The sequence below is a fragment of the Ursus maritimus genome, unplaced genomic scaffold, assembly GCF_017311325.1.
Source record: "Ursus maritimus isolate PB19 unplaced genomic scaffold, ASM1731132v1 scaffold_13, whole genome shotgun sequence".
Classification (NCBI taxonomy): Eukaryota; Metazoa; Chordata; class Mammalia; order Carnivora; family Ursidae; genus Ursus; species Ursus maritimus.
The window spans coordinates 37,921,322-37,947,766 of record NW_024423675.1 but is presented as its reverse complement, the minus strand read 5'-3'; the positions used below and the strand labels follow the sequence as shown (position 1 = coordinate 37,947,766).

The 26,445-nt window shown below is 38.9% G+C and overlaps 2 protein-coding genes across 4 annotated transcripts in view; one reads left to right on the top strand and one right to left on the bottom strand.

Annotated features, from left to right (window-relative positions):
* SAMD3 (sterile alpha motif domain containing 3) overlaps positions 1-4,507 on the top strand; it is a 44,016-nt gene extending 39,509 nt beyond the window's left edge. For both annotated transcript variants that reach the window (XM_008691111.2, XM_008691110.2), the window contains exons 8-11: positions 114-314; positions 3,043-3,214; positions 3,712-3,794; positions 4,020-4,507. In XM_008691111.2, coding sequence (XP_008689333.2) covers positions 114-314; positions 3,043-3,214; positions 3,712-3,794; positions 4,020-4,304 — 741 coding nt within the window. In that variant the 3' untranslated portion in view covers positions 4,305-4,507. The remainder of the gene's footprint in view (positions 1-113; positions 315-3,042; positions 3,215-3,711; positions 3,795-4,019) is intronic.
* Positions 4,508-6,599: 2,092 nt separating this feature from the next.
* L3MBTL3 (L3MBTL histone methyl-lysine binding protein 3) overlaps positions 6,600-26,445 on the bottom strand; it is a 111,738-nt gene continuing 91,892 nt past the window's right edge. For both annotated transcript variants that reach the window (XM_008691113.2, XM_008691114.2), the window contains 4 exons: positions 20,948-21,027; positions 10,836-11,005; positions 10,554-10,616; positions 6,600-8,407 (listed from right to left, as the gene is read on the bottom strand). In XM_008691113.2, coding sequence (XP_008689335.1) covers positions 8,264-8,407; positions 10,554-10,616; positions 10,836-11,005; positions 20,948-21,027 — 457 coding nt within the window. In that variant the 3' untranslated portion in view covers positions 6,600-8,263. The remainder of the gene's footprint in view (positions 8,408-10,553; positions 10,617-10,835; positions 11,006-20,947; positions 21,028-26,445) is intronic.

Below are 26,445 nucleotides of genomic sequence, written 5' to 3'. Positions count from 1 at the left end.
TCTCAGGAGTGAGCTAGCTGTCTGCAATAACAGCCCATGATTCAAGTTCTCGCGAAGTGTTAAACTGCCACTTGAAACATGAAACATACTGATATTTCAAAAACATTTTGCAGGAAGAAACTGTTTGTTTAGATTCTGAGGCAGATGAACATATTAGCTGGTTCCAGCAAGAATATATGAAAACAGAAAAGGACTGGAAAGAAATCGATAAGAGGATGAGCCAGACTTTGGAAATAAGAAGAAAGCTGATTGGCAGCAGAACCCCTCTGAAGGACATTCTTAAAATGTTTCCTTTCTTGAAGTGCCCTTATCAGGTATCTTAATTCGCTTATAATATTCTCTAGTTTTAATGTCCAAATTGGTTTTTTTTTTCTTTTCCTTTGTAGTGTAACAGCACTATATAGCAAACGGTGGGTGTGAATCTCTGTAGGGTGTGTGAGGCTCCACAGGGTACAACTAGGACCATTTGGTAAGAATTTCTGGAAGCATATTCTAATAACATGCACTGCTGGCCGTCAGATTTAAATATTTCCCTGTCATTGAACATAATGGGGAGGCTGGGGGGACCACTACTTAGGGGTATTTTGACAGTGTGAAACATTTTCCCTTTGCATGTATTTAGACAATCAAGATAGTTTATTAAGGAACCTGTTAGTATGCAACATTACGCAAAATCTATTTCCTCTATGATCCCAAATAATTTCATTAAGTGGTCTTGGAATATATGAAGTTTAATAGGTAAACCAAATACCCTTCCATTTAGTTTAACTAAAGTGGCCATTAAAGGGTCCCATTACAATTTTGGCATAATGTTAGCTGTAGTGCAGAATGAAAGATTCATCAGTTTTTACCTGGGAACACATTTCATGAAAGAATTCTGTAGTGCAATCAACTATTTTGAAAATAAAAAGTTTCACATGTTATTCTTACTCCAAAAAAAAAAAAAAAAAAAGACCTTGCCTGCATATTTTTTTCATAATAATATCTATAGCAAACATCTGAGTGCTTACTGTGTAGGTGGCATATTGTCAGTGCTTCACATGGATTATTTTATCTACTTATCTCTCAGCAACATTACCTTAGTTATGAGCTGCTTTCTCTTCATCTTTGGGTTCCTAGGAACAGTAATGATCTACCAAAATGTTCAAGAAATGGTGAGATCCCAAGGGTAGTAGGTAACTGTTCTTTACAGTTTTAGGGAAAGTGATGATTACTTTGATTCCTACCAGTGTGAGTGATGATGAATTGTCTTCTAATGCCACTTTGTCAAAAAAAGTGGGGAGAAAGGTAAGAGAAACAAAGGCAAACATGAAATATTGGGACTTCATCAAGATCAGAAGCTTTTGCACAACAAAGGAGACAGTTGACAAAACCAAAAGACAACTGACAAAATGGGAGAAGATATTTGCAAATGACATATCAGATAAAGGGCTGGTATTCAAAATCTATAAAGAACTTATCAAACTCAACACCCAAGGAATAAATAATCCAATCAAGAAATGGGCAGAAGACATGAACAGACATTTCTCCAAAGAAGACATACAAATGGCCAACAGACACATGAAAAAAAGCTCCACATCACTTGTTATCAGGGAAATACAAATCAAAACCACAATGAAATACCACCTCACACCAGTCAGAATGGCTAAAATTAACAGGTCAGGAAATAACAGAAGTTGGCAAGGATGTGGAGAAAGGGGAACCCTCCTACACTGTTGGTGGGAATGAAAGCTGGTGCAGCCGCTCTGGAAAACAGTATGGAGGTTCCTCAAAAAGTTGAAAATAGAACTACCCTATGACATAGCAATTGCACTACTGTGTATTTACCCCAAAGATACAAATGTAGTCATCCAAAGGGGCACCTGCACCCCCATGTTTTTAGCAGCATGTTCACAATAGCCAAACTAGGGAAAGAGCCCAGATGTCCACTGACAGATGAATGGATAAAGAAGATACAATATCTATATATGTGTGTGTGTGTGTGTGTGTGTGTGTGTGTGTGTGTGTACACACACACACACACACAGGAATATTACACAGCCATCAAAAATGAAATCCTGCCATTTGCAAAAACATGGATGGAACTAGAGGGTATTATGCTAAGTGAAATAAGTCAATCACAGAGAGACAATTATCATGTGATCTCACTGATTTGTGGAATTTAAGAAACAAAACAGAGGATCATCGGGGAAGAGAGGAAAAAATAAAAAAAGATGAAACCAGAGAGGGAGTACAAACCATGAGAGACTCTTAAGTATAGGAAACAAACTGAGAGTTGCTGGAGTTGGGGGGATGCGGTAACTGGGTGATGGACACTAAGGAGGGCATGTGAGCACTGGGTATGATATAAGACTGATGAATCGCAGACCTGTACCACTGAAACCAATAATACATTATATGTTAATTAATTGAATTTAAATTTAAAAATTGTTTAATTAAAAAAAAAGTGGGGAGGCTGCCAGGGTGGTGGAATTCTTGGAGGGGGAGAACTTGGGCAGTGGCAGGAAAAGGTGGTTTTGAGTAAAGGGGTTTCCACACAGGTAAACTGGTTTTGCTTTTACTTTGTAGTCAGATCTCCAGCACTTGTTTCTCACCACTTTTGTCTCTAAAGCTCTCCTCTTTCCCTTTAGAATGCTATGGTTTGGTATTTTTGAAAGTTTGCTTTCTAAAATCTAAGTTTTCTTATTTTCCCTCTTGTGCACTACCTAAAGAAATACAAGGTCCTAGAACCTTAGCTGGTAACCAAATAGCCGAAATATGCATATATATGTGGGAACCCTCATTTAGTTGAGTCTACATGCAGTTTCAATTCTGTGGGTATAGAGGGTTGCTATGACCGTTATTTATCATATTTATTCTTCATTTTAGGCTTCCATTCTTTTCCCCTCCTCTGTCTTTAAGTCTTTACTTCTCCACTAAAGCTACTCAAATATCCTGTATATAAACTAGCATTCAAAGCTTAATATAATCCTAAAGAGTTATTTACTCCTTTACATTTTATACAGTAGCTTTTCTCATGATCTTTTTCTTCTTTTTTTCTAGATGTTCAGAGAATTCCAACTTCTTACGAGAACAGATATTTATAAGAAAACAAAGCACATTTTGGAATCCTATTCAGAAAACATACTGACTTCTTTTTCAGTGGTGGACAATCCAATCAATATTGCATTGCAAGAAAAAATGAAACAGCACACAGATGAAGACATGTTGAAACGTTAGTAAGCCTGGGGGTGGGGCAATCTGGTCTTAGTTATCTGTATAATTCAGGATAATTAGAAAAGCTCTGGAAATAAGTAATTCAATGAAACAACATGCAGGATAAAAAAAAAATCTCAAATAGGAGTAGTTTAGGTATAGAATTAAAAGTACACTTGATATTATAAAACTATATTTAGGGAACTAGTAACCTGTTAATTTCATAATACAAATCACAAGGTTAAGCATGCTAAAATCTTCCTGGCTAATGGACAGAGAGTACAGGGCTCTTATCTTCCCCTGGCCATGACCTGGAGGGCAGAACACGAGATCTGGATGTTTATTTAAGGCGATGTTGGTTAAATGGTTGCAAAACACTAATGCAGTAAGACCAGCTTATTCTCTGTAGAAGAAAATGATTAAAGAAAAAAAAAATCCATGTTTTAAGACCGGCTTTTGCTTATGGTTGGCAAAACCTTATTTTTACTTGGACTTTAAGTATGATTGTTTTGGCAGATATGAAGATGACAGCCACATGTTTGCTCCTACCAGATGTTTTTGGGGATGATCCTAGCCTTTTTGTCATTGTGAACAAGAAGGTATGAAGTATTGTCAATGTTTATTGGGTTTGACATTTCACATCTTCATAGAATAATTTATTTGCAAACAGGGTGGTAGTGTCTTTTGAAGTCTGGTTTTGTCATATTTACAAATATGCTGCACTACAACCAGCTCATTTACTGTAATATGTTTAATCGGTGCCCTTTTATTATTTAGCTATTATCCATATCACAGAGTGGTGAGTCATATATCTATTGTTTCAGGTGCAAGTTTCTACACCCGTGTTAGAAGTCAAGAACCCTTTCAACATCGGTGTCTGCGAATTTTCTTTGTATTTAGAAAAAGAGAAGCTCACAAAGGTAGACGACTGTGTTATGGCCTTGGCTGCTCTCATAGCTGCCTACCATGTATTTGGAGTTGAGTGTCCAAGAAGACTGTCCCAAACCCTCAACTTCCTAGAGACGCTGATTTTTGATATGCACTGTCCCTATTTTCCTTCTATGAAAGAAAAGGAAAAGGAAGTAGGATTTCAACCCCCCGTTACTTAATGGCATGCCAAATATTGCATCAGAATGATCTCTGGGACAGCCGAAATTTTATAAAAAAGATTGTTTTGACTTAGCATTGGAGGTAGGTGTTAAAAAATTGTTTTGTCTCAAAGATGCACATGAATTTCAGTACCTTCTGTCTTCATGCTTAGATACTGAAAATTCGTTGTGAAATTCTGTAATAAAATACTATGTTAAAGAGCTGTTTGAGTTCTAAGAAATTCAATGATCCAAACAAGTGGGAGGGGCAGAGGGAAAAGGAAAGAGAATCTCAAGCAGACCCCTCGCTGACCGTGGAGCCCAATGCAGGGCTTGATCTCATCACCCTGAGATCCCAACCTGAGCTGAAACCAAGAGTTGGGTACTTAAGTGACTGTGTCACCCAGGCACCCACCCGCCAAGCTACACTTTCAAGGGTGCTTTAGTTTTTGAAAGACCCTACACTTCAGATACACTCAAATCCTCTGATTACGGTATGACACCTTGCACTTGGCCCAATATGCCCACTGTCTGAAGACTTAATGCCCAGGAACTGTACATTTGCAGCCTGTGGGCTGCCTCTTTGGTCTGAATATGGCTTGGAAACATTTTAATCTTGAACATTTTAGGAAGATGCACATACTCCCCAGTTCTCTTTCCCCGAGCTGACCTGCCTGGTCCCAGGCATTTTGGTTTCCTTCAACCACATTTTTTTTTTTTTTTTAAGATTTACTTATTTGACAGAGAGAGCAAGTGCACAAGCAGGGGGAGCTGTGGGCAGAGGGAGAAACAGGCTCCCTGCTGAGCAAGGAGCCTGATATAGGACTCGATCCCAGGACCCTGGGATCATGACCTGAGCCGAAAGCAGATGTTTAACCGACTGAGCCACCCAGGGTCCCTCCTTCAACCACATTTGTCAAGAACAAAGGCTGCTCCATTCCTGCGGTCTCCTCACTGCTGGCTGGTCTCGCTGGCACAGGTTTCGATCATCTGTGACCTATGCAGTCTCCACCACTTGTCCCTTGACAGTGATGGCCCCATTCTGGTCTCCTCACGCTGCTTCTACTTTTTCCTGGCTTTGATGTCAGGTGTTGGCGTGTGCCCTGGCTACTGCTCGGGTTTGTTTTGTCTGTAACATGGACCTAGTTTTTCCCGCCCAGAGTCTTTTGAGCACCAGTTTCTAGTTTTTGGGTTGGCCTCTTCCTCGACTTGCTCTCCTGCCTGTCTCAGAAGTCCGGGTCCTGGTTCCTCATCCACCCAGCTCAGAGTTCCATGTTGTAATTCCATGTGTTCTGTTCCTAAAGATGGTACCTAAGTAGTTCTTAGGTCTGACAAGACTCAGTGCATTCTTTTCCAGTATTTTCTAAGGACACATGACAACAGTTTCGAGGTGCTCCTTGATAATCACCATCACAGTATCAACATAACCTATCAGTTTTGACAGAACAAATTGGTTTAGAGACTGAAGAGTCTAGAAAATGAAATGTCCATCAGCTGCCCATGTCTACAATGACTATTCATTAACTGCTTTCTTCGGTGAGAATGGACAGGCAGGGTACCAATTCAGTACATGTCGATTTCACCTCTACTAGTCCCTAATTCCATTGTTTCCATTTCTTCCCTTTCACTAGAATGTGCCTTTAGTTCCTTACAAACTTTCCTCTATTTCCCTAGTGCCCCCACCCCCATTTTTTTAGTTCCACAATCTTAGTCTTCCTCTCCCAAATGAATTTACCAAATTCTTAAAGATTCTTTTCCTCAGGAAGTACACAGTGTCTGTGGCTGAAGGTCAGTGAAAGCCTCTCTTCATGCCCATAGGCTGGGGAAGAGAGAGGGGCGGAGCTGCAGGAACATTGCAGTGAGGTTTGGCTCTGAACATGGCGGGCATGAGCAGACCATGAGGGCAAATTCACTTAAGCTTTACTGTCTCTTTCCACGGTGCATCTGTCCCCAGTGCCCAGCATGGCCCTACCACTTGGGAAATACTCCTATTGTTGACTAACGTAACTCTGTTTTCTTTGGAATCTGAGTCTATTGAATCTAGAAGTTGCAAATTGGCAGCCTGTAGTTACATTTCAACCTGCAGACAGGTCCCATTTGCCTTACACAATGTTTGTAACTTTTTAACAATGTCTCTAACTTATTTACTTACTTATTTATCGTTGTTCTTCTCATCACCTGGGACACAGTTTGACAATTTTGAATCCTGCAGCTTCATTACATAGTGAGGTAATGCCCAAATCTTTGACACTGTTCCTGCTCTCATTTGCCTGTTTGACAAGCTTTCTAAAAAAAGCATTCATATATTAAAAAAAGTATCTGCAATTAAGATTTTATTTCATTCATGTCAGATATAACAAGTGCAACTTGAATGTACAAATGCTGAACAGAACATAAAAAAGAAAAAAAAATCCAACAACGAAAAACTTATTTAAGTAGATTCATGCAAAGAAATGAAAGGGACATTGCAGATGCCGCAGTCCTTTTGAATTATGACAAATGCAAAGGACTGCTAACAGACTCCCGACGGGGGACATCAAAGGGAGTCCTACACCAGAAAAAAGGAGGGCAACTAAGGAGAGAGGTGGAACTTGCCCCAGAATTCAGGCAGCATGCTACAAACTTACTCCCTACTCTTCTAATAGCCCTCGAATAAATGGCCCATCCTAGAAGTAGACATTATATCCAAAGGCTGATAAAATCATTTACCTTTTGTGTTGGAAAGGCATTCTCAGAAAAGAAACATTACTGCTAGCAGTTTATAGGTAATCGAGGGCTTTCATTTAAAGTGCATCTGTACATTTATAAAACTTAGGTGAACTGTTCTACAGAGAAAGGAATCTTTCCAAATGGAGGTTCTTGAATAATTGCTTTGGGAAGTTGCCCCCTGGATCTGTGAGCATTTAGAATCTCTGTGCTGACTGCTACTGCTCCCTCAAACCCTACCTTTTCAGTAAAATCCATATACTCTCTCTCTTCAGCCAACCCAAAGAAAACCTTTGGGTCTGGAGGAAGAAGATCTGGGACACAGCTCTTTATGGATTAGTGTTTCCATCGACAGAACGACCCCTTCAGTTACTTCATTGGCAATTAGAGAGAAACTCAAGATCATCTCATAAATAGTTCAAGATCCTTACAAACATCCCCCCCCCCCATATAACTGCATTTTCCTTTGATACCACTGGACTCTTGTAAATACATAGGGCACCACAATGTGTAAGACTGATGCCATTCAAATACATCACCTAATTTATTTATATATTTTATTTTTCAATTCCATTATTTATATACACGTTTTTGGTAATTATAGTAAAGATGCTGGTGAAAAGTAATTTGTTTAACATTTCATAATGCGTGCAAAAGTAAAAACACTGATTTAAAGAAAAGTAATTTTTACCACCGTTCAGCCCCAACAAATTATGACAAGCAGTTAGGCAATATCATGACTTGCAAAGTTATACTTAGCATAATGTTGCAATTCAAAATATGGCACAGAATGAACAATACAGGTAACAGTCCCACTGGGAACCTCAGCCAGGTTTTGACTAATTTGGTTTCAGTTGAAGTTGGATTATATAAAAAGGTTTCTGAAAGTACTGGAAAAGAGACAGTGTGCATGAAAGAGAATTCAACAATGTTTACAAAATGCCAGAAGTTCTTACTCTGACCCCCCCTTTTACCATAAATAATTAACGAAGTCCCCTTCCCCCCACCCCCCGGCCTCAAAAAGATGTACAAAGATAATTTTAGCTCAGTGAACAGAACCAAAGGATGACCGCTGTTAGACAGTACTTGGTTAAAAGCCGAAGGACTTTCATAAGGATTCGTATATATTGTCTCTTGAGGAATATAAATAATCTGATAGCATTGCTCTTTTGAGTTGTGGAGACTTCTCGCGTAGGAGTTGTAACTGTCCTTGTGCTTTGAATAAAACATGAGCTTTAAAGCAGAAAGCTGATGGTATTCAAAATTCACCATCTTCAAAGTTCATTGTGAGAGTTCTTCTCTGCAGCTTTGAACATCAGGATAGAATTGAAAATTTTGAGAGCAGGGCCCAACTTAATGCTCATAATTTTAACAATGTCTGTTTGGGTCATAAGCAGAAAGGCTTCTCCATCAATTTGCTAAAATGGGAAGAAAAGACAAAGAAGATTATGAATCGATCGGATGTGCGGGTGTGGCAAAGAGCCGAAGCTGAGTTACCAGCTGTTTCCTGCCCAGCACCACGAGAGTGGCACAGACAGGAGCTCGGCAACATGTCCTGATTAAGGAACCTTCTTCATCGGCAATAACCAAATGTGGACTGGAAGCAAAGTAAAGACTCAGTCATTTGAAAAATCGGCCTGCAGGGCAATGGAAGACGCCTGTATCTCCCTGTGAAGACTCTGACTTAGGCAACGAGTCAGGACGAATTTGGAGAACTCTGGGCGTCTTAGATCCAGTCCCATTATGGTGGATTTTCAAACGAGAGATGAGAACAAGCACACAGCTGTTTGTGGATATAAACAAAGGAATTCAGGCAAATGCGTCGGATGCACGCTTTTTTTTTTTTAATTAGCTTTCCGCAATGAAGACAAAAAACAGTGATAAATAACATTCATTTTTAGAGTGGCTACAGTTACTGTTCGTGTTCAGGAAAGGAGTAGTTACTAACAGGGGCAGTCAACAGCGTAGATGGAAACACGAGAGGAGGGCGGCGAATGTGGTGTGAACTGCCGACTGCGCTGGTTCCCCCACTACGCGGGTAGCCGTCAGCAACACCCTTCCGCTCTCTGGGTGTCTTCTGATCTGAACTTGAATCTTAAACTAAGTAACAGAGCAAATCCACATGGACTGTCGAGATAGCAACAGAACCAAAAACAGGATTTACAAAATGGATGTACTATAAATTTACTTTAAAAAGTTTTATCGTTTTCACAGGTAATAACTACATGACTGTTTTTTCAAAGAACGAACAACAGCTCCCTGCAGGTGTCTAAATCTATTCAGCGACTGAAAATTAACGGACAGTGGTCCACGAAGACACTTAGAATTTAGGAGTTAAGGAAAGAAACTCAAGATCTGAGTAACTGTCAATTAAAGATCAACTAAAAAGAAGAAACAACATTCTTGCAATCACACATAAATCAGAAAAAAAGGATGTTGAAAATCAGATGCCTGTTTTAATAGGCATCCATCTAATGCGTAACGATACCTCTTAGTGTAACTACACTGACGCCCAGTGCTTGGATTCTTAGCTGTCCTGATGTGCCTGCGAGGCTCCTGACTGAAAGGGTGCTATTCTTAGCCGCTGAGGCTAAACACAGAGGCAAACACGGCATATAGACTTACAACTGTAGACAGCAGATGTGGAGAAAGCCTTCTGAGATCACTTGGTCTTCTTTCTACCTTCCGATAGCCAAGACTGAGACTGATAATTGACTGCCCTGCCTGGGGGAGCTGACAGGCAAGGGGCTTATTCTTAAAGGTCTCTAGTGAGAAAGTCTCCTGCTGTACTCTAATTGCATTACTTCTGTGTAGTTAAAGCCAATTTCTTTTTTGTTCTCATGCTTAATATAGGTCACAACATTATTAATCATCTCTTATATTGAAGTTTTGGGCAGCCAGATGAAAACAACTAATATAATAATGTCCCAACTGCAGACTGTAACGGATATCAGTTATTATAAATATTACTGAGACAGGTATAAGATCTAAAGGGTTATTTAGCAGTAACGGGAATATTTATTATAACATTAAATGAATTTAATCTTGGTGTTGTTAAAAGGATGCTTGAAAATAAAATAAAGGGAACTCATTTCACATTATTAAAAATAAAATGTTGCTTATTTCTCTCTGGGCTATAAACTACGTAAATGCATGCTATTAAGTTTTCTCCAAGTGTGTGTGTGTGTGTTTAAACATTAGGCTTCATGCTGGGCCTGAACCCACAACCGCCAGATCAAGACCTGAGCTGAGAGCAAGAGTTGGGTACTCAATCGACGGAGCTACCCCGGCACCACCCACACCCCCTTTTAAAATAATGAGTCTCGTGCTACTGCTGTGGAGTATCATAAAATGGTACAAACATTGCTGCTGCTTCTAATCTTACACAAAGACATTTTTATACAAATGACTATTACTGCTCTTTAGACAACTGCATACCAATCTGTCAGTTTCAACACAATCCATCTCTTCCCTCTTTGGCCGATTCAAAATATTTCACCATTCACTGCATTTCAGTGCTTTGATCCCATTAAGTAACATACTGCAATTTAGTGGAATACTTACTTCATCTTTAAATACCTTTCCGTGTTCTTCGCACCCAGGTAAGCTCTGTATGAATTCGGACACCTGTCAAAAATAAGAAAAAAAGTCAGGTTTAAAAAAGAAGTCAGAATCGAAGTGCAACAGGTTCAAAATATTTAACCAATATGTTTTAGTTATTTTTCTCAGAACAATTTCTTTTCTTTCAGAAAAAAAAGACTGAAGCCCACACGCATTCATTGGATCCACCCCCAAAGAAAGTGTTGCTTTATCTGGTCCCTGGTAGACAAAGGAAATAAACTATACCTCATCTGTGCTCCATTTGGAAACTTTACTGGCAGGGATTCCAGCTACGGTGGGCAGAAGCTTGCTCTGCTGCTCCCAGCGCAAGGGCAGACATGGAATCGGGGACTTAAAGGACAGAAAGACAGCCGATCGACGCTGCCCCTGCTGTGCGCTAGGTTCTTCCCGGGCACCTGGTTGGTTGAAACAAATGGGAAATCACACTCTGGAAAAGCAGCAAAAAGAAAAAAAAAAAAAAATCCCCAAATGCCACGTGTCTCCCCCAAATAATGGTGGGGGGGCGGAGCTTAGGTAAAGCATTGCTTCCTTTCAACGTTCTATTCACTGAATAATTACACTTTCCTTTTTCATTACTGAAGGTCACTGTAAGAAACAACATGTAAATTCCACTCACATGTTGATTGCATTAGCCACTATGGAAGATGTGTCATGTTAGCAACGCTGCCTCTTTAATGTTTCATGGAAGACATTTGCCTCTGAGCTTTACTGGAAGGGAAAATGACTCTCACCTCAAGGAAGAGTTTTGTTTCCCTTTCAGCTGTGGATGTCCTAAAGGTAACAGCCAAGTCGTGTGCTCAGGTCCTGCCGCTGTGGTTACCCTGTGTTATTACGCCCCTTTCCTTTTATCTCAGCCCTGCATTCTTCTTTTGATTTCTGACTTTTGAAATAGCCAACTTCATTTTTTTTTGACAGAGATATGAAATTATTGCAATAAAAATAAAACTGCAGAAAGGCAAATGCTTTGATCACTCTTATATTGGTGGAGATCAAAATTAAAGGTACAGAATATTCCATTTATCTGTCAGATTTTCTGAATCCAAGCCTATTTACGGCTGCTCTCCTAAAATCACCATTTTTTAGCAAATGATTTTATGTCACTGGGACTCCTAAAGTTTGCCAATAATTATCTCCTTAAGATCCTTTAGAACATAAATCTTCTCTGGAAACTATTTACACAAAGCCCATCCGAAGAAAGGCACCTCCCCTAACATTTACTCTCCGCCACCCCTACACCAGGTCACAGTTACAATGATACTTCAATTCTACCACATATCTTTGCCAAATGGTTACCTAGTTTAGGCTTTTGTATCTCTGAGAAAATTTTAAGCTATTTTGTATCTCTAAGAATATTTTAAGGTTTTTTCTTTGAAGAGTAAGATTTACAGAAACGTAGACGAATCGTAAGAGTAACAGCTCAAAGAATTTTCACAAAGTGAACACACCCATGTACCCAACACCAGGATCAAGAAACAATATGGCAGCACACCCAGAGCCTTGTGTCCCCTTGTAATCACACCCCATCCAGCAAGGCTAACCCCCTTCCCAATTTCCAACACCATAGGTTCTTCACCCTGCTTCTGAACAACATTTAGATGAAAACCTTGGTGTTCGGCTTCTTTCTCCCAACAGCACGTCTGTGAGACTCACCCACATTGCTGCCGTATGTGGTTTCGCTCACCTGCTCTTTGCTGTGTGGTTTGTCATTGTTATAAATACTCCACAATTAATTTGGAATTAATGGGCAGTGGAGTTATTTTTAATTTCTGGCTATTACCGACAGTGCTGCTATGAGCATTCTTGTACACGTCTTTCCTTGAACATACGTATGCGTTTCTGGTGTATGTATATACTGAACAGGGAAACTTGGAGGTTACAGTGTTTGTGTACATTCAACTTGAGCCAATTCTGCCAGTTCTCCAAGAGTTGCACGATATGCATCCACTAAAGTGTCAGACTGTTACAAATCCTTTATCTCCTCAATAACATGTGGTGTTGTCTACCTTTTTCGTTTTAATCATTTTGGTGAATTTGCTGTGGGATCACATGGGGGTTATAATTGCATTTGTCTGATGACTAGTGAGGTTGACAATCTTTTCCCAAGTTATTGGCCAAATGGAGAACCTCTTTGTGAAATACTTAGGTTTAATGCTCATTTTTCGCATTGGGTCATCTTGCCTTTTTCTTACTGATTTGTAGAAGTTATCTATATATACTCTGGATAGGAATCCTTTGCTGGAAATACGTCTTACTAACATCTCCCACTCTTGTCTTCCTTTTTATTCTCTTAATACAGTCTTGTATGTCTATTGAAGAAATCCTTGCTTACTTCAAGGTCCTAAAGTTAGTCTCCTCTGTTTTCCGCTAAGTACTTTACATTTTACTTCACAATCTATCTGAACTTTATTTTTGTATGGGGTGAGATACGGCTTGACATTCCTAATGTTTTTCCCCGCATGGATTTCTAATTCCCCAAACACGATTTATTGAAAAGACCACCCTTTCCCCACTGTATGCATGCAGCGCCGGCGTTAACATAAATGTAAATGTGTTTCCAGATGCTCTATTCTGTTCCATCGGTCTCTTTACACCAACCTACAAGGTTTTAATTACCATCACTTTCTAAGTGTCCTGATGTCTGTGATCTAGTTCTTCAAGATGGCCTTGGCTATCCTTATCTCTTTGCATTTCCATATAAAATTTAGGATTGGCTTGTAAAAAAAATGCTAGGATTTAGATGGAGATTACTGCTGAACATAGACCAATTTGGTTCTGAGAAATGACAACTTCACAATATCCTGTCCCTCAATCCAAGAACAAGGCATATCGCTGGGACTTCTTTACTATTTCTCTTTGATCCTTTGTCATTTTCATGTAGAGGTCGGGCATATCTTTCGTTAAAGTTATTCCTCTGTATCTGAAGTTTTCTGTTGCTATTACAAGCAGCACAGTTTCTTAAAAATTTATTTCCTATTGTTCTACTGTGGTCCTTTAAGAACTTTTCTCTTAAACTAGCCTAATCTTAGAATTTTGAAATGCTCTGAACATTAGCAAGTAACTTAGAAGTAACTATTGGGGGGGGGGGGAATCTGTCCTATTGGCGCTAACACGCCCTGGGGTCCTGGTTCCACCTGAGTGAGCTCATACAGAAAAACCTCTCTGTTCCACAGGAAACATTTCAATTCTTCAAATATTTTTTAAAAAATCCATCATGGCACCTCTTGCCCCACTTCGTTCAATGAATCTCATATAGCTGGTTATATATAAGTTTTAAAGCCCTATCCTGTTTTACCAAATATCTGTTAGGAGCCAAATATATAAGCCTGTGCCAGTTTGTTTTTATTCTTTTATTCTTTTTAAATTTCCCACAGAGTTCAAGATATTTTTGTTTGGCATAAATACAGGGTAACTTAAAAACATTGAATTTCAGACACTACCAAGAGTTTAGCAATTCTTTGAAATACAGTATTTGTAAAATCTCTCATGAGGCAGGCTAGTAGGAAATGGTAAGATTCCCAGTCCCACAGGAGAGTGAAACCATAGAGCCTATCTTATGGCTTATCCTCTGACTGCTTGCCACCTAAGTGTCAGTCTTTTCCGAAGTGGTACGTGTATGACACAACTGTTCCTATTCTATTAACACCTGCCACTGTTCCCTCCTTCACCATGGTTCCAGTCTATTTCCTGCTAAAGCTGTCTTAGCTTATTTCTAATGTTGTTACAGCATTATTCTCTAGCAAAACAACTGAGCCATTCTAAAGAAATGACTGAAACCCCTAAAGCTCCCATATTTCTGGTGGCTTCTGCATGTCTTTCAAGTATAAACAGACCTAGATGCATACGTCATTCTAAAACTAATGCGAACTTCACATCTTTCACTTCAGACTCTCCTTGCTTTTGCTGATTCTTTCACGCTGACTGATGTCCTGCGGTGCAATGGTGTTTTCTGATGAATGGGGCAAAAGTAGAGTTTCCCAGCCACAGAACACCCCATCTCTTCAAAAAATAATAGCGTTAGCTACGCTCCCCACCCAAAAAAACAGAGAAAACAACTTCGGTTGGATGAATGTGTATGTGAGTCCTTGCACAGAAATGTGACTCCAGGTTTTTATTTTTCACATGTGATCAGACTAAAATAAATGCCAAAGACGTTGGCTCAAGTTGCTGGCTCAGTGCCAAGAGGGAGGAAAAGGAGATTTGAATGTGCACAGTGTACTTCATAAAACAAAGCCTTTGTTCTGGAAGACATTTCTGCCACCGTCATTTTACTAGGGTCATATTTCTTACTGCCCTCCTCTCAAACTATCTGCATGAAAAATAACACTTTTATAGGAGTTTTCTGTATGTTTTGAAGTTCCCTGAAATGAAAATTAACCAAAGTCCTTTTCTCCTCCCCCCTTTGGCTTCTGGTTTTGTGCGTTCACAGTTCTTCACTGCTACTTAATTCTGTATCATCGGGCACAGAACTGTCCGGGGAAGATTTCCAAGCCTAGTTCTTACCAATGCTTGCAAAAGTATGATTAGGTAACTTTATACTTTGTCTCGAAATTGTCTAACTGGTTTTTACTGTTTTATGACTATCAGGAATGTGTATTTCTGGGCTTCCTTAATATCAGAAGCAAGAAAATGCTAGGTGGCAAGAGTGCTAAGAGAAATAACTTGGTGGAACTATGTATGGTTTTATTGCTATTGCATCTGCTAGACAATTACCAAGCGAGGAATATTTTTCTTAGGTTGATACCTGGAGAATGGGACATAGAGACCTGCTTCCTATTTATGATTCTGGTTTACCGTATGGAAATCACTTACTCAGCAATTACTCAGCACTGACACTGCATCAGAAACTGCGGGAGGTATGTCACTACAGCATGTTCTCGCAGATTTTCTTGAAACGAAGTGCAATAAATAATCATGTAGTTATCCAACACAGAAACCTGCAACTACAGATTTGCCCACCATGTCTGTCAATTCTGGTTGAGAGCACAGGTATTAAAATTCCTGATTTGACTTAAGGTAGGAAAAAGTGAAGTGGAAGATTAACCCTTGTAAGAAGTCGTTTCTGATAAAAGTTATCCTGAAAGAAATATCCTCCAATGTTTCGCACAGAATCAAGACAATAAATGTTCAGTATAGGGAACATCTAAACCAACCATGAAATCTCCTAGTAGAAAGAGATATCCTCCCCGCCACAGAGCGTGAGACCCTGCTTCCTATAGGACCATTTCATTAAGATCCAGTGGAACCACTGTATGGCAGGCTGACCAAGCAGGGCAAGTCCTAGAGAAGAGGAGAAGTACTCCTGCTCTGCTACTTTCAGACTCGGATTCCACTCTGAGTGGTGTTCCCATTTCCAAGTCTGGAAATGCTAACTCAACAAGCCAACAGCACAAGTTACCACTGACCTCTTCCCTGACTCATTCCTAGCCCCTTAAGCCAGAGGCAGAAGTGAGACCAAAACCTCCAACTGCCTTGATTCATTTTAGTTTCAAAAAAGTGCTAGAAGGGAACTATCCCTAAGGTGAGGAAACAGCCTGACATGCCCAAAGCCGCACTATGAGAGAGGGGCAGCGTCAGACAGTGACCCTGGATCTTTTGCCTCCTAATACAGAGGAAAGGATCACGGTCAAGAGCGTGAGTTTAAGAGTCTGATAAACATGGATTCAAACTCCTGCTCTGCCACTGACTAGCTCTATAATCCTGGTGCAATCAAGGTAACAAGACTGTTGGGAGGATCACATGCTATTTTTAAAATGCTTATCCCACTGTCTGACATGCAGTAAAGACTCAGCAAATGAGAGGAATTATTTCTAATTTGAAAGAAAGGCATATCACTGAGAGCGTACTGAATACAAAAGGCAAAAATGAAAGAGTCAATACGCTTTCAGGCTAATAGTGCACGAGTCTGTAAGATATGCTGCTAATGTGGAAAGAACAAGGCCAGAAGCAGAGGAGTACATCCGTCAAGCAAAAGAGAAAAAAATTTTAACGGAATCACCAACTGGTGACTAAATATAAAAAAGATGAACAGTAAGAGTGATTAGGTAAGATAAATGGATCACAGCATCAAGGAATGGAGATAAAATTAGCTCCATGATACTTAACTCAGGCTGAAAGTTACCTGAAGATCATTTCAAGGTTAACAACCAAAAAAACCAAAAAACAACAACAACAACAAAAAAAACCCAAAAAAACAAAAAAAACCCCAGCCAATTACTATGGAGGCAAAAAGCAAGCCTGACTTTTCAGGTGAGAATCTAGCACATTACAAAATAGAATTCCATTCTTTTGGCTTATCAGCCACCCATGAGAAAGAAGGCTTGCAGGAAAGAAAGAAGTCCTGTACCTTTCCGAGGAATACAACAGTTTAAACTCGAAGGCCAGTTTATAGAATCTTTTATTAATGGGCTTTCCGACAATGACAGGAATGAGCTGTTTTTTTCAGGTAAAAAAGATAGATTTTTTTTTTTAAAGGAAGAAGAAGAAAGGAGAAAAAGTGATAAATTATATTCAGTTAAACTCCCCCAAAGGTCAGATTCAGTTGCATGGTGAGAATCCTAAAAAAAGGGGGGCTCATAATTACACATATTTCATGGAATTAACCTGAATTAACTAAAGAAATGGGGGAGGCAGAGAGGGTTTTTCAAGAGGAAGTTTTTTTTTTTTTTAAATATCAGTTTGCTCCATGACTCCAAACAAAGTACTTCTCATGGGTCTGCTGAGTCTTAAATCCTATTGGCATTTTAAAGAAACTTGGGGTGGTTTCTTTTCCGTCTCCTCTATCCTAAATAATACACAAATCGCAAAGGGCTCTCTCTCCTGCCCTTTGCACCACCCCCCAGCCAGCTAGATTTGGGAAGGGCTCCTTCTACCACGGGAGGGAGAGAATTGGGAATGATCCCTGGCGAACATTTACCAGGCTCAAGAACGTGGACCCAGAGTGGAGTGTATCTACCTGACCCCCAGGCGCAGGTTTGCCAAGACAAATTCTTCCAGCACCCAAGTGGGAGCGTTGAGGGGTAAGTGTTGTTCACAAAAGACCTGGGAAAAATTCTCTGGACTCGAAAATGTTAAAATAGAAAAACAATTTCCATGGGGCCTCTGACAAAAAGTTCTACAAAACATCAGAAGAGGAGCACTGATTTATTGACAGAAGAGTTTCATGATTTTAGTGAGGGACAAGGGGATAGGACCTCTACAAAACAAAAAAACAGGCTATGAAAGAGAACGAGCCAATGTAGGAAACTGAAGGCAAATAAAAACCACTGCTGTTAAAATGCATGTTAAAGGCAGTAAGTAGTAGACTTGACAGATCAAGAAGCTAAATAAGATATTTCAACTTGAGAAATATGCCTAGAACATCGAAAATATATAGAAGTTGTTAAAATACTAAAATACTGGGGTACCTGGGTGGCTCAGTTGGTTAAGCATCCGACTCTTGATTTTGGCTCAGGTCATGATCTCAGGATCCTGAGATCGAGCCCGCATTGGGCTCTGTGCTGGGTGTAAAGACTGCTTAGAGATTCACTTTCCCTCTCCCTCTGCTCCCCACCCCCACGGCATGCTTGCCCTTTCTCTCAAAAAAAACCCCCGACAACAACAAAAAAAAACAAAAAACAAAACAAAACAAAAAACCTAAAAAAACAAAAAAAACCTAAAATACTTCCATATTGGTTGGTACAATGTCCCCCTCCCCTATCCTGCTCCCTCCGCCACCCAAGACAGCCAGGCCCTTAACTGGACTTCTAAGACCCAGCAATTAAGGGTAACTCTTGGTATAGCAGAGAGCATCCAAAACTCTCCTCCAGTACTTAGACCAGTATTAATTGTAACTGTCTTTTGCAAGGTTGGATGCCAAACCAACTGTTAAATATTTTGAATATAAATATAATCCCTTGGCTCCAACTCAAGAATTAAAGGTATTACCAGTCAACAGAGAGAATAGAGCACAAGTGATAACCAAAATTATAACTGAAAGAAGTTTCCTGGATTTAAAGACCAGCTGGCAATCATAGCATGATTTCCTACAGATAAAATGTTTTATGGAAGTTTTATATAAAATGTTCCCAAACTTCGATAATGAATGAAAGTTACCAAATTCATTTTAAGAGGCTACAAATGGGTGAGATATTAATAGTCAAATCTCACTTAGGAACATATGTGCAAAAATTCTCAAAGCAACTTATTTTATGAGGCTCTCTTCCTTTCACTAATAAAACATAAGACAGTTACTAATATATCCACATCGAACCACAGGCTCTGTAGGTGGGGACGATAATTGAGAGTTGTATATGAATCCTAGTAATGTTTCTGGAGAGAATAAAAAAGAAAAACTCAGGCAATTCAAATTGAGAAAAACAGGACTAAAATATACAAAGTTTAAAAAGACAAAGAGAGACCACCATGCATATCCTATGTTAATCAAGCCAAATTCTCTCTTAAGAGAATCATAATTTTTCAGATCATTTCCAGAAAAAAATGATCAAAATCAGCTCAGCAAGTCCAATAAAGAGTTAAATCGATCACCAAGTTAGGAAGAGACTGAAAAGTTTACCAAAGTATTACTCCCTCAAAAAGTTCAGAGTCTACAAGAGTCTATTCTGCATCTATCTGAATTTTCAATGATGAGACAATTCCATGCAGTGAACACTTCTTCCACAATACTACTACTCTACTACTACCACCAGCTAATACTTCAGCCACTGATGCATTTCGTCCTCATGAGAAGCCAGTGCCATGGCTGCTATTACTACATTCATCTTATGCAGGAGGAAACTGAAGCCCAGAGCTGCGCTGCTAGGAATGAAGGCTGTGATCCTAACCATCATTCAAGAAAGACCGAGACCTTGGTCTAAGAGTCCAATATACCTTGATGACAAAACCCTCATAAAATAAATGTTTTTCTTCCTTTCTAAATGGCCAGGAACATTTACAATAATCAAATGCTTGCATAGCACTTATTATGTGCCAGGCACTGTTTGAAGCAAGTCACAGAGGCACTTAATCACCATGGCAACCCTGGGAGGGAGTTACCACCATTAGGCTTCTGGGTAGATAAGGAACCAGCAGCGTGGACGTGCTCAGTGACACGTCCAAAATCACACAGCGAGCAGGTGGCAGAGCAGGGATTCAAATCCTGGCCATCTGTAGGGTTTGTATGTGGTGTTGTATTAAGCACAACAGAACATGCTGAAGACAGCAGAGAATGTAACCTTCAAAATAATCACAAATTAGTGCTTTCTAAAAATCAGATATGGAAATCAAAGCAGCCCTTACGGAACAGATCACTGCTGGCAAACAGTCATTAGGTGCCATTCTCAAATCTCATATAACAATCTAAAGCAAAAAATACACATGAAAAAGCAACATCTCCAGGGACAATCATTAAAATCACAATCGGGCTAACATTTTCTCATAAAAAATAATAATTATGTGTAAGTTATAAATACAATCTATACAATGACCAACAGTCATTACGACTTCATTACTTAGTTAAGCATTGTGATGTGTTTTTAGCAAAGACGGAAGACAAATTACTTTCTCCAGTACAACTTAAAACATTTGTTCAAATGACTTTCTTTTCATTCTGTGGTATTAAACTAAGGCCATATTAATTCCATTTGGATTTCAATACACATTCTGAGGTGAGTTTTAAACATATGAAGCAAATGACATCAATAATACCAAAGAAAATATATCACAAGAACCAAACAGAATGTTGCCCAAACTTTATATATAATATCGCACAGATATGTGAAAGAGCCTGTAAATATAGGTCACAGATGAATCCATACCATTATGAATTACATACTGCATACAGTTGACCCTTGAATAATGGAGAGGTGAAGGGCACCAACCTCTGTACAGTGGAAAATCTGTATAGAACTTTTTTTTTGAAAATCTGTATAACTTTTGATTTCCCCCAAATGTAACTACTAAGAGCCTATTGTTGACCAGAAGCCTTAGCAATAACCTAACCAGTTGATTAACACTTATTTTGTATGTTATATGTATCAAATACTGTATTCTTATATAAAGTGAGCTAGAGAAAAGAAAATGCTATTAAGAAAATCATAAAGAAGAGAAAATATATTTATAGGACTGTATTTATCGAAAAAAAAATTTGTGTATGAGTGGACCCACACAGTTCAAATCCATGTCGCTCAAGGTCAACTATATATTTATCCTGAACAATAAACTTTTATAGCCTGTGATAACAGAATAAACCAACTAAATGAAGTTTATCTTTAATACAGAAGTGGCTGCTAGATTCTAGTCAAGTTCTGATTGTTGAGTATTAATAGTAATATCCATCAATAAGATAGGATTATTATGGCTACCTCTGGCTTCATGCGACGTCCTCATTTCACTTTCTGTTCTCTCTTCAAAGTCCTCTTTAACATCATCAGCATGCTGGTCTCTGAGAAAAACAGGGTGTTTCAGTATTTGGTAACAGATGCACTTTAAAGGATGGTTCAACACTGCATCTCAGCAACTGTTACAGGGAAGTGAGAAAGCACTGACTTCTATTCCTGAAACTAATATTACACTGTATGTTAACTACCTATAATTTAAATAAAAACTTGAAACATTAAAAAACCAGAAAACAAAACAAAATAAAAACACATGGTACCACTAAAATGTTAGGATTTTCAGTTCTACTAAGAAGCAACTCCTACTAATAACTTCTATAATCATCCATTTTCTTCGTTAACAATTTTCATTTACAGTTCAGAAAGGAGATTTTTAAAGCTAAGAATGGTATTAAGGTGAACTATTCTGGCAAATGCAGCTACGGAGTAACTCAACTTCAAACTGGGACATGTATTCATTAAGAATTTTACTTGGCACTGTACAGTAAAACTACAATTGAAGGAAAGAAAATATTTTGAAAGTCCAGACCATTTAATCAAGTAGCATATATACTACACTCAGCTCTGGGATTTGGGCTTCAGCCTGAGATTGGCCCAGGAGAATCAAACTCAATTCTAGGAAGCTTTTCCTGGCTTAATCAGGTCAAATGTGTAGGCTGAACTGATTCCAACTCTTTTTGACCAGGAATGACCCAGTGATAATCTAAGCATGCTGAAATCCTCTAAAATGGAATGGAATCATTAAGATCTTAATTCAGAGCTTTACCCTTAAGTCAGGGACAAAAATGGCGTTAAAGGGAACCACACCACAGACTAATTGTATTTCCTAAAGCTAAATTTCAAGTATTTAAAATTTTTCAACCTAATTTTTCCATTCCCGGAGTTCAGAAATACATCCCACTCTCCAATTTCCTGGGACTATTGAGGCTATGATCCCTGGCTCATACACCTTAATGCTTCTAACACTCTGTATTTACGATGCCTTATTGTTCCTTATGTGTTATCTTTATAAATATATCCTGAGTTTCTAAAAGATCCAGATCATACTTCTGTTAAGTTTTAAGAAAAAAGCAAACACATTTGAAACCAAATATCCCAACAAAATATAAAGAAGTTGTATAGTCTTAATTATAAAGGCACTGGCTTATTCTCCATCTGAATGATGGTAATTTAACACAACAAAGCAAACACAGTATGCCATAAATACATGTTCACTACTCCTTAGAAAGATCATTTCCATGGACACATGTGCAATTTTATTGAGATCTGTGTTCCCTGGCTAAGAAGTTCAAACTAAAAACAACTTATCACAAATTCTGAAGAAAACCTGCTTATTTGAGAACGGGGACGAATCATTGTTAATACAAAACAAAAACACGTCTTCTTCCAAGAGTAATCAATTAAATGACTATGGAGGCTCTTATTCCATAAAATGTGGAGAGATGGAAGTATAGGGAAAAAAAATAAAATCGCTGATAATTAGAGGGACATTAACTGAAATGACATTAATTGAAAACTGTCTTCTCTGCAAAAACTGTGGTAAAGCTGTACTTGGTAATTACAACATGCTAAAATCAGCTTCCTATGCTAAAATCAGCTTCTGGGATCTTCTGAACTTGTTTAATATTAAATTAGAAATATTATTTTTTGAGTCCACAAATTTATCCCAATAAGTATTCTGACCACTGAAAAAAGCTCTTTGTGCATGACTATCTTAGTATTTATTAGAAAAAAAATCACAAATTACAGATATAACTTAAAACTGGCATTTTTCAGAATCAAAAAAATAAATTCCCAATTAGTTATCATAGATTTCCTAAAAGCTTTAATGAATGGTTAAAAGGAAAAAAAAAAAAAAAAACCGACAAACTGAGATCAAAGGCTAAAATTAAGTCTCAGAATTTTTCAAATATTTCAGTTTTTGTGATCAGAATTGTCCACTGGTAAGTTTTACATTTTTGTGGTTTTAATAAAGCACAGCATTCCTTTAAGGTAAGTTTTACTGGGGCACCTGGGTGGCTCAATTGTTAAGCATCTGCCTTCGGCGCAGGTCATGATCCCAGAGTCCTGGGACTGAGCCCCACATCGGGCTCCCTGCTCTGCAGGGGAGACTGCTTCTCCCTCTCCCTCTGCCTGCCGCTCCCCCTGCTTGTGCTCTCTCTCTCTGTCAAATAAATAAAATCTTTAAAAAAATAAATAAAATAAAAAAGTAAGTTTTATTCAAATAAAGATATAAGACTTAAGTATAAGCAAAGTTCTATTGTATTCTTATGCCCAAATACAATGCCAACGATTTATTTTATGAAATGTAAGAAAAGGACCATTTTCTGGGAAAGAATGGAGACAGAAAAGGAAAATAAGACCTCTGACCCAAAGTTTCTTCAGGCCTGAATCTGCTGTCATCTATCCCCAGAGAAGCAAAAATCTGTTCTTATATTATTTATATAGCTTCATTATAGAAGCATGTTCAGTTTCCATTTTCCCTATTGTAACTCATGATATTTCATTACACCGAACCCACACAAAGTTGGGAATATATAAACATGAATATTTATCTTTACCAAACACAGTTCAAATAAAGGACTCTAGAAGAAATGTTTACTGAATGTTTTATTTCCAACTAATATAATGATTCTGTTAATTCCTTAAAATTAAAAGTGACTAAGCCCCTGGGGGGGTCTCTAAATGATATTTCATTTAGCTAGAAAGTTGGAGGGATGGGGCAATGGGGTCATCTGAGCAGTATTAGAACAAGCATTATAAAATAGACGGATCAACAGACCCACCAAAGTGAGCAGAATCCTAATTAAGCACATCCAGAAGTGTGGGAGCAGCTCATAATATGCACCAAATAAGAAACAATAACATAATATGCACCGAAGGCTGGCTGAGACCTTTGTATGTCCAATATTTCATAACAATTGCTGGAAGAAGGTTCTACTCTTATAGCCACCGAAACTTAAAGAGGTTAATGCCAAATCTGTAGGACAAGTAAAGCACCAGGCCTACTGACTCCAAAATCCATAATCAGATTCAGTTATTACTTGTTTTTACCCTTCCATTTCTCCAGAATACAGTACACCCGTCTTCTAGTGAGTGACAAGGTTAGGCATGAAGCATCTGACTCATTCTTATCTGTTTTGTATTTTATTTAAAATGAAAATTGGTTTCTTGGGGCGCCTGGGTGGCTCAGTTGGTTAAGCGTCTGCCTTCAGCTCAGGTCATGATTCTGGTGTCCTGGAATCGAGTCCTGCATCGGGCTCCTTGCTCAGCAGGGATCCCGCCTCTCCCTCTCCCCTGCTTGTGCTCTCTCTCCCTCTCAGTTAAATAAAGTCTTTAAAAAAAAAATTGGTTTCTCAATTGGGCAACCAGTATTTCTCTCTCCTACAAGGTGAGGACTTTCATTGCTAATTCTGACTCAAGAGGTGCCATGATGGGTCTCTTTCTCTGTGCAAAAATGAAATCTTTAGGATTTCAAGTTCCTGAGCGCAAAGTTATTCTAGCTGCACAGGTCTTCCAATTATAGACAAAACACATTTATATCCGAATGCCCCAACTCTGTGATAACTTAACAATACACCCTGGAACGCAGTACCAGATAGGCTTCTTGACAGAATTGCTTTAAAAAAAGACAACCAAACCTATTTTGATGTTGTATTTTAATAGTACAATTTTGCTCTACATAAAAACCCGTCTATTTTCTCCTCTTGATCAACACTTTCATTACCAACAATTTCATTTGGGAAGGAGGTACAAGCTGATCGGGTAGGGGGCTTGAATCAGAACGTGGAGTGCTTACATGCATGGCCTCCGGAAGTGAATAGACCTCGTTCCAATATCAGGCCCGCTACTTAGGTCTACATGATCTTCAGCAAGTTGCTTCACCTCCCTACTTCCCAGCTGCATCATCTGGACAACGAGGATAATAAATCCTTTTCCTCAGAGGCATTTCGAGGACTCAATAAAACAACGAAGAGAAAATGCTGCACACCGCCAGACGGAGAAGCAGGAGTATGACAAATGGCAGCCTCTACTATTTAAGAATTCCTTCTACTTGGGGATAAAATCATCCACTGTCACCTGTTTTCTTCAAGTTTTAAAACAGCTTTTAGAGTAAAAGTTACGAGCCAGACTGCAGCCAGACGGCCTGGGCTGTCCTCGGGGTCTGCCATGGACTAGCTGTGTAACCTGTAACCAAGAGACGTTCTACATTTTGGGAAGGGGCTATAACAATAGCTCCTACCCTACACACTGTGAAGATTACGTGAGCTGACAGAGGTAAAAACACTTAGAAAAGTACCTGGAATACAGCGATTTCTCTTGAGATTTTAGAATTTTCAAGAACCAATTTATTTCAACATTTCTTTAGCTTGAATTGAAATGTAATCATAGCTAAAACCTTACTCAAGAATACTCTTGTAGGCTTTTAATTAAGACAGTGGAATCCACTCAAGTGCAAAAATGTAGTCTTTATGAGTCAGCATCCTCTTTTTCTCTGTAATTAGGGCTCACACTTTAGATGTCTTACTATCTTACGCTAAATACGCTTTGTAGTAATAATTAGCAAACCAAACATCAGAAGGGTAAATACATAGTAATAGGATGCATTTGAATGCAAATAGCTGTATTTCTTCAGGTTTGTTTTTCATTCAAAAACAATCCCTAGACAATTATGCTTCATCAGTCCCCAGTACGTTAAAAACGATATTGAAAAAAAAAAAGTGAAACAATTATTTTGCCTCAATTCAGGGATTTCAGCCATCTCTCAAAATGCAGCATGAGTTTGGTTTGGTTCCTAGCTTGAAATAACCCCACCCTCTCTCTCCAGCAGAGCTTACTCTAGTCTCACAGGGGTTTTGTTAGAGCTGGAAAGTACCTGTATTCCTTGGTAACAAGAGGCGACACAATGAATGTAGCGAGGGCCCTAAAAAAATGTAGGGATTACTGTTTTGAACGGGAAAAAGGAGATCTTTTTTGCACGCTCCCAGCAATTTTTTTTTTCTTTCTAAATTTCTGGGCTGAGGTCACTCACAGAAAAAAATCCGAGAAAGAGAATTTCAGGGTTTATACTTTAGAGGAATTATAAAAGAGTACTTGAACTGTCTCCAAATGCCTCCTACAAATGGAGAGGAGAGGGTGCTCACACAGCCTCAGTACAAGGAGGTCACCATCTTCAGAAGGACTCAGAAAGATGGCAAATAAAACCAGTGGGATTAAAACTTTTAGGTCTATGGTTAACATATGAAGAGTCCTTAAAGATTTATTGATTTATTTTATAGAGAGAGGAGGGGAGAGGAGGAGAGAGAGAGAGCGCTCTGAGCAAGAGCAAGTAGGGGGCAGAGTGTGGGGGCAGAGGCCGAGGGAGGGAGAGAGGCAGACTCCCCGCTGAGTACAGAGCCCCACATGGGGCACAATCTCAGGACCCTGAGATCTCGACCTGGACATGACGACCTGAGCTGAAATCA